The 8,648-nt window shown below is 40.2% G+C and overlaps 1 protein-coding gene and 1 non-coding gene across 2 annotated transcripts; one reads left to right on the top strand and one right to left on the bottom strand.

Annotated features, from left to right (window-relative positions):
- Positions 1-679: 679 nt before the first annotated feature.
- On the bottom strand, positions 680-762 carry trnal-cag (transfer RNA leucine (anticodon CAG)). The gene has a single exon. It is a non-coding gene; the product is annotated as a tRNA-Leu (tRNA).
- Positions 763-5,765: 5,003 nt separating this feature from the next.
- LOC147311485 (helix-loop-helix protein 1-like) lies at positions 5,766-7,306 on the top strand. The gene is made up of 2 exons (XM_086267340.1): positions 5,766-5,995; positions 6,515-7,306. Exon 2 carries the CDS (start codon positions 6,525-6,527, stop codon positions 6,870-6,872), a length of 348 nt encoding a protein of 115 aa, XP_086123466.1. The 5' UTR covers positions 5,766-5,995; positions 6,515-6,524; the 3' UTR covers positions 6,873-7,306.
- Positions 7,307-8,648: the final 1,342 nt, after the last annotated feature.

The raw sequence follows: 8,648 nt of genomic DNA, 5'->3' as shown, positions 1-8,648 counted from the left end.
AGAATAGATAGATGTAAATAAATAGCTTAATAAATGTTATTGGGAATATATTTGGTGCTTGTGCCCAATCTGGAACCAGATCCACACGTTTCCACCAACAATTCGAGAAGTTTTGTAACAGCAGCTATGGAGTCACAACTAAAGATGTAAAAATTTAAAAAAGTTATAATGAAAATATAAAATTAATTCATTTATTAATATTAACCTTTTTCCCTTTAAAGTTGGACTGGAAATCGTATGTGCTTGAGAAGTAAGAGGTGTTGAAACCTTTTACCTAGACATACATACGATATGTTTTCACTAAATAATTCATTCTATTTTCCGCTGACATCACTGATAAATAATAACAAGCAACTCGATCACTCTAAAAACTGTGATTTTAAAACAAGAAGCAGTTCATGGTTCACTGTATGAGGCACTGAGCTTAGTCTGAAGAATTCATTTAAAAAGCAACAGCTTGATTTTCTTTTTTAAATCTTCCTTTATTCGCTGAGACTTCTATGGCACTTTACTGGATGCACAGAGTGAAAAGAGCCAGATGTGCCCTCTAGTGGATTCATTTTGAACAATATGACATCAACCAGGACCCCGATATGACGATTTATAAACTTTTCATAGTTCAAAGCCTCGGTCGCAGATGTCATATTGGAAACTGTTCAGTTTTACACAAAACAGATGATGTCAGAAGTGGGATTCGAACCCACGCCTCCAGGGGAGACTGCGACCTGAACGCAGCGCCTTAGACCGCTCGGCCATCCTGACTTGTGCTGTCGATCCTTCAAAAACTGTTTTGTTGGATCATGTTTAGGTAATACTTCATATAAAGCGTTTGCTGAATATATTTAATATGAATTACAAATATTTGAATAACACAAATAATTATCCATTCTCCACTTTTCCTATTGAGTACTTCTGACTTACCACTAGATGGCGACATTATTTGATTCTCAGGACCCAACACATTGATTTGATGCAGTTTATGGTTTAATCACAAACTGTAAAAATCAACAGTGAGTAATGGGCATCCAGATGGTGAGTCATGATTTGTTGCTACTGACAGAACAGAATCATTGTGAAGCATGCATACTGCAACCTTTCACGGATTAATGTCACTGGCTTAATCACTGCAATGACCAGAAGTAAACACAAGTCCAGGATTTACTGGGAGACTTTTGGCACCACCTCAGCACTGCTGCCTGGCAGCGAAACAAATGGGTTTGCTGCATCAGCCTTTAGGAAAAGATCCATGGGGATGTCCTGGAGCAATATTACACTGGCTCTGAAACTTTAAACCCTAAAATTCCTTTTTAAGGAGTCATACTGAGAAACACAGAGTTAGTAACAGTGCAAGATTCTGGTATGTATGCAGTTTCTTCACAAGTACATGTTGCCATTTGCCATTTTTAATCTATATTTTCACATTTTGTGCCTTTGTAAAGTGATGCATTTTTTAAAAGGCACATCTCTGCTCTCTCTCTACATTAGTCAGTGTGTGCGTGCCAGCGCGCTCGCCCAGCCCCTTCCTGATCCTCCCTCAGTACTTTTTTTTTTATCTGGATAATAAGTCACTTATTATATGTTTGTCAAGCAAATAGATTTTTTCAAATTCAAAGCCCCTGAAGGCAACACCATGAAGAGATGTTCACTGAACTGTGGCAGTGTCTAGCAGGGAAACACTGCCCTGTGTTCTCTGTCGAGTGGATGACACACAAACCTCCCGGATATTTGTTTGATGTTATAGCACAAGCATGAAAAAGTTCTCTATGGTTAATGTCTCCCTCTATCTCTAACATGTTGCACACTTCTGTGTGACAGTAGAAAACTTGTTAATACATTATTTTTGACCCTGTGTTGAACCCCAAATAAACTAATAAATGACAAATAATTAGCTCATCTTTTCTATTGAACCTTCTCTGTATTAATTATTACACATATATATATATATTTGCCCGTGTATTCCTCCTCCTCCTCAGCATTTATAGTAGCTTATGAAGCTGTGCCAAGCCAACTGGCATTGCAGTGAGTAAAATTTATGTACTGGAAGTGTACAGAATAAAATTATCTCTCTACTTTACTAATTATTTAATGTCAGCTTAAATTTTACAGCAAAGCTTGATAATAATTCGGAACATTTGCTCACAGGTTGATGTTGTCTTCAGTCATCAGAGTTCTCTCTGTCTGTTGTTTTTGTTCACTGTTGTCGTTCCCCTCCTCCGTTGCCCTCTTTGTTTCCTTCCCTGTCACCATGAGGACTGAGCTGGTTGATTAGATGCCACCAAAGTCCAAATCAGCAGAAACAAAATATGACAGCAGATGTTAACCAGGCTGAGGGGAAGGAATAGGAAACACAATAAACCTTAACTACTTTACAGTTTTTCTCAGTCGCTTTGGTGCGTTCCTCAGAACACCATTAACATTTGCACAGCAGTTAGTGCATTTCCCAAAACAATTAGTGCAAACTGCAAAACCTAGTGGATAGCCTGCAAAAGCACGTCACATGCACAGAATTGATTATCCATACCTCAAAAGCAAGTATCCATGTCAATGAAACTGTCAGTGCCATCAAAATGAAAAGTCTTGACACCATCTTTATGAACAAGATAGTCAAATGGCATTGTCATGTTTCCACTATGACAGTTTATAATTTCAGTGTTTCCCATTGCAAAAACAATTGGTGACACCTGAAAATGCTGACGACAGCACTATGGCCTACCTGTACAGCCATCTGAAATGTGCAGTAAAGTCACTGTAGATGTTATGGGAGTCTTGGGAGTAACTGAGACACTGAATACGTACGTTTCACATTTCCATTGTGTAGAAGTGTTTGTAATCCTACAGAATTGTGCAAAAGAAAAATATGCTACAGTCACTTGTGCACTGTAGAATACATGTAAACATAAAATCACCCATTTGGTAGAGCTGTGCACTAATGTGAACAATAAACAGCACATGTAACAGTACAGTAAATCATTCTGGCACATCCAGACGTTCCTGTCTGTCTGGCCACATATTTTCATCTACATCACAACAGATGTTATCCCTCGCAATGCAGCGAGGAAAGTATCTCCTGGAGTGGCGAATCCATCCTCTGCAGGACCCTGCTGTGATGTCGTCACATGCTGCATCCATGGCTGCTAGCAGGGCCATTTGCTCATGTGGATGCCGGTCATAAACTTTCCACCTCCAGGCAGAGAAAAACTCCTCTATTGGATTAAGGAATGGGGAATATGGAGGGAGATATTCAACCAGAATTCTGTCATGTGCTGCAAACCACTCTCTGACCTGATGGGAGTGGTGAAAACGGACATTATCCCAGACAACAACATACTTGCTGAGTTGGCCTCCACCTCTCTCATTCTCAGGGACTAGGTCCCTGTAAAGAGTGTCTAAAAATGTCAGGAGATGTTGGGTATTGTATGGACCAAGAAGGGGGATATGGGTGAGGACGCCGTTGTCTGAGATGGCACAGTACAGTGTATTACTGTTTGCATACCTGTTTTCCCTACGGAATGTTTGAATGATTGAACTGACAGTAGTTCTTCCAATATTGGGTTGCACCCTTCGACCAGCCTCCTCCATGGTGAGGCCGTGATTGACAACATGGTCCACAATTGTAGCCCTTATTTCATTAGGAATCCGCCTATATCTGCCTCTTCTCCCTCTTCCCCTTCCCCTTCCTCCCCGCATCCTCACCCCTCTTCCACGGTGCTGACCTTCCATTTTGTGTCACAGAAGTGTAGAAATGTTACACACTAGCTCCTGCGCAGTTTATATATGCTTGCCAATTGGGGATTCACAGGATTCATCCATAATTGACAGTGAACAACCTCATGAGTGACAGCTGTAATTCACCTGAGATCAATTGTTCAATTTCGGAGACATTTCCAGGAAAAATGATACAGAAAGGTATAGGATTTGCTTGACAGATGGCCAATATTTGACATGTGATAACTAGTTCAACAATTTTGTGTGTGATGACTCAAGCAATGGATGTATGACTATTAGTTTTATTGGGAACGACTATTCAGCATCCATAGGTATGATTACTTTTGACTGACATGACATAAGCAAATGGAAATGTCAGAAAGCAGCAGGGAAATGTATGGAAGCAACTGATTCATGTCCAAAATCATTTGCAGCTTGTTCAGAGAGAGGAGAAATTGCTACTACGATGTGCACAAATGACTGAGTGTTGTGGAGGTTGAACTAATAGTTATGAGAATTTCAATTCTGATCTGAGAAACGCACCAAAGCGACTGAGAAAAACTGTAACTCATTCACATTTACTGTGCTGTTTGCTGCAAACTCATTATAGAAGCTGACAAATGATGATGGAGGTAAAGTTCTGGAAAATAAGAAAAAGAAAGGGGGGGGATACTAAAGCATATTTTCTTCACAGTAAAAATAGAAGCTTTGACAAAAACAGGAATTTTAGTTTGATTTTTGTTTTTTTGTAATTTTATTGTGTGTAAGAAAAATATTTAGCAAATGCATTTTCATAATGCCCGGGTTTGCATGAGTGTTATGAACAGATGAGAATAAGGAGATGTAAATATGAGGTTTGTGTCCTTTAAACAGATGGTGTCCAGACTGAGACAGATGAGAAGCTAAACCCAGAAGAACCAATAAGAAAAGGAGGAGATGATACAAGACCAGTTAGACTTTATGGTCACAGCTGCTTGAATTGAATAATGTGGTGTTGACTCAGGTTCTATATGTACATGTATAGATAGATAGATAGATAGATAGATAGATAGATAGATAGATAGTCAGTCATTAGATCTGAGCAACTGTTTGAGCATCTCCAGAATCTGCTGACATTAAGCCAAACTGTGCAGTCAAAGAAGACAAATGAAGGTCAACGAGTAAAAAACGCCGTTTTCAAATCGACAACACATAAATGGTCATGCAGCGGCTTCGAGAGAACGGTAATGATGTTAGCCATATGCCAAGGCCATCTCAATAACTTCACACGATCCAGTCGAGCATTTACTGTGCCATTTCTGACAGCGTCTGAGGAAACATTTTCCACTACCACAGAGGTGGAGGCTCAGTGGTGATTTACTCTCAGTGATTATGTTAGTAATGATTAGCGTTGACATTTCCAGAAATGAGCAGATCAAAATGTCATAGCCGCAGATTTGCAACTAGCACACTGGACCAGACGAGGTATAAAAAACAAAAACGAATCCTCAATATAAAAATAGATATTAATGCATGGTATGCATAGCTTGCATGAAATTAGATTTTCATATGTATAAGTAAAAACGCTTCCCCTCCTGAGTCCAAAGCAAGAGTTGTGCACACTGGTTTGCAGATCCACAGCTTTCTACCAGCAATCTTGTCACATTCTAATTCTCCAGTTTCACAAATATGACTCAGTCTTGCATCAGGTCAAGGCTATTACAGCAGATATTCCACCGGCTTTTTGATTTCCTTCTGTGTAGACCCAGGTGCTCACTTGACCTTCTGCTAATAAGAGCCAGGGGAATGTGACGTCACTAGCAGAAGTTTTCGTCAAGTGGACCTTCAATGTAGTGGACTGGATTTTAACCTTTCAAATGAACCGTCTGCAAAAACAAATCTCATAAAACAGGGCGGGGACTCAGGCAGGTTTTATTTTTACCTGCTGATTAATAAAAGCGAAAGAAGACAGCGTCATCCGTCTTGCTTGTCGTCTCTGAGCTCCGTGTAGTAAGACGAGAGTGTCTAATCCTGCGCACAGACAGGCGAGGAAGCATAGGGGAGGTGGGGGTGAAGAAGACCAAAAAATGCTGCTGCTGAATGGAGCCATACAATAGTGACAGTGTGGTGGAAGGGAAAGACGAGGTGGGCTGATTTTTACTCCACTTCAAGTCCAGTTTTCAGCTATTTTTCTCCACTCGGGTAAATCAAGAGTCAGAGACCATGAAGGCTGCTGGCGAGATAACTTTACCTGCAGCTTAAATATTTGATATTGCTGAATGAGATGAAACCTTCTCCTCGAATGCACAAGGTAAGTTCAGCCTTGTTTTTTGTTTCCACGGTCGTTACTCCAAGGTCTTCTGCGCGTTTTTCGTTTTTTTCTTTTGTTTTTTTGTTTGGTTCGTCGAAATCTGCAAGAAAGTTGAAACATTACCAGATAAAAACACAAACAATCCGATGTTCCTCTTGCACACTCTTCTACATATAGATATTATCTTCAGGAAATATATCATAAATGTGTGCTATTCTTATTATACCAGTTGTTTTTTGCAAAACAAACAAGGGCTGCTTCGCTTTGTTTTCTTGTCTTGATGTTTCAGTACCTCGGACAGCGTCGCTATAGTGGTAATACTACAGATTCTCCACTGAAGGGCAGCAGGAGTCTCTCATATCCCTGCATTTGTTCCTAATTGCCATTTAATGAGGAAAAGCCAGAAGAAAATAAAATGTTTTCATATTTGCATCCATGATTTGTGCATGTTTTATAGAATTACAGTATTGCCTCAGTTTCATTTGCCTAGTAGTATTTTTTTTATTCTATTTTTAACAGAGGTTTTGATATGATGCTCAGCGGTGATCATCAGGAGTCTGATCTCCCCTGGGGACACACGGACACCCTTCTGGACTCCCTCGGTGCGCAGTGTGGGTCCATGCCGGTCGGAACCCACGATGGAGAGGCCAAAGTGCGTTCCAAGGAGGAGAAGAGGCGCAAGAGGCGCGCCACAGCCAAATATCGATCTGCGCATGCCACCAGGGAACGGGTCCGTGTTGTAGCCTTCAATGTGGCCTTTGCAGAACTAAGGAAACTGCTCCCAACGCTCCCGCCAGACAAAAAGTTGTCCAAGATTGAAATCTTGCGACTCGCGATTTGTTACATCTCATATCTCGACCACGTGCTGGACATTTAGGACAAGTGTGGCAGTGCGTATCCAGCCACTAAAGAACAAGGGATATGGGGAATCCCTGGTCTGTATCCTAATGGAATACCACGCTGACATTATTATTGCATGATGATGTTTCATTATGAGGATGAGCTGCAGCACTGGAGACTTAACATCCGTAGAAGCACCCGAAGAATGGAAAATATTTTGGGACCTTCTCTATATTACATATTGCATTTTGTTTATTAATCACAAACTTATGGAAACATTATCATGCTTGGGGTTGGTTCTTATTCCACCAAGTATTAAAGAAACTTATATAATATAATATGTAACTGTAAAACACTCGTGTGCTCTGTGTTCCTTCTTCTAATGGCAGCTGGAATTTCATTTCAAATCAAATTTGCTTAAAATAAACAGTAAAAAGGCTCATCTTGTTTTTTCAAATTCATCTTGTAATATTTTTGAATCCGGAAGAGTTCAGAAACAATAAAGTTTCACCAAAATGCTGAGAAATAAATGTGAGTTTATATTTTCTTTTAGAGGGTTGTTTGTTGTGTTTGTAAAGAAGTTGACACCTCTGTCTTAGTCATGGGTAAACGAACACACAGGTCTAATTTCTGGGCATTCAAAAACAGATTTCCGAACATTTCAAGGTTCTGACATTCTGCCCAAATACCGGATGACATCAGGATGTAGCTTTCAGCTCACTCGCCCCTGTGGTTTTCCTCTCCATTAGTCTGAGGCTGCCTGCGCTCCTCCTGTCGTCCATTTATGCGAATCTGTAATGTGGCCCATGGGGCTCGAGGTATTGTTCATGTCCACTCCAGCAGCAAGAGCGAGAGTCCTTTGTGCATGCAGCACATTACACGCACTGGTCTACACACTGAACACAATGCTTCTGAGAATACAGGGAACACGGGGCTCAGCTTAATGTCAGATTTCGGGGCAAATAGGGCAAAGAAGCATAAAGCTTGTGTGTGTTTAGAGATGTTGGTTAAATGGTGAAACAAGGGCTTATTGATCACACACATAATTTTGATACAATATATTTAATGTAATTATAAGTTTAATGCAATTCTTCCTGCACATGTATTCGAATTTGAGTTTGTAAATTTCAGAATTCATTCCAGTTTATTTTTCCTTGAAAGGAGCAACGTCGCCCTCTGCTGGCGTTGTAGAGAACTACATATACGGTAAGCGGTTTCTTCGTGGTGTGATGTCAGTTTTTAAAATATGGTTATCGAGCAGGCCCAAATAAATCTTTTGTTATCATATTATATAGATCATATTTGACATCATAGTTGTCATACGGGTTTTGAGTATCTTGAGCTATTGAGAAATGTTTGTTTAATAAGATATCTCAAGAGGTTCTGCAGCATCTGGAGATTCCTCAATAGCATATGCTTTAATTACCGTGTAATCCATGCAGAAAAAGTCTCGCCATAAGGGAAATTCAGCCTGTCGAAGATGTGATGCATTTAAAAACCCAAGAGAGAAACAACTAAATGTATCTCCTGTCAACTGCTGTGTTCAAGGTCAGGAGTTAAGTAAAAACTAGCACCATTGTATTTTATTGATTACTGCTATTGTTGTGCAGGGGATCAAGAAAATCTCACTTTTTTTTCAGATTGCAAAGTTGGTTCTTTTAATAACAGTGAAAAGTGGCACGTTCCCTTCTACATTTAGTCTCTGTCACTTACCTGTGATGGAATTTCCTCTGGCAATTTATCCACTACAGAGCCCACAGACAGTTTCTGTCTGCAGAGATCAGAGGTGAGGCGCCAGGGCCCTGGAAGTGTC

This window comes from Aulonocara sp. 'chitande type north' Nkhata Bay, linkage group LG16, assembly GCF_057382095.1.
Source record: "Aulonocara sp. 'chitande type north' Nkhata Bay isolate Kocher_YH1m ecotype deep benthic linkage group LG16, A_spYH_male_GT1.1, whole genome shotgun sequence".
NCBI lineage: Eukaryota > Metazoa > Chordata > Actinopteri > Cichliformes > Cichlidae > Aulonocara > Aulonocara sp. 'chitande type north' Nkhata Bay.
The sequence above is the reverse complement of the archived record's forward strand: the minus strand, read 5'-3'. Positions and strand labels throughout refer to the sequence as shown.

What these genes read in the sequence shown, in the direction of transcription:
- LOC147311485 (XM_086267340.1), top strand. Translation starts at nt 6,525, where the DNA reads ATGATGCTCAGCGGTGATCATCAGGAGTCTGATCTCCCCTGGGGACAC.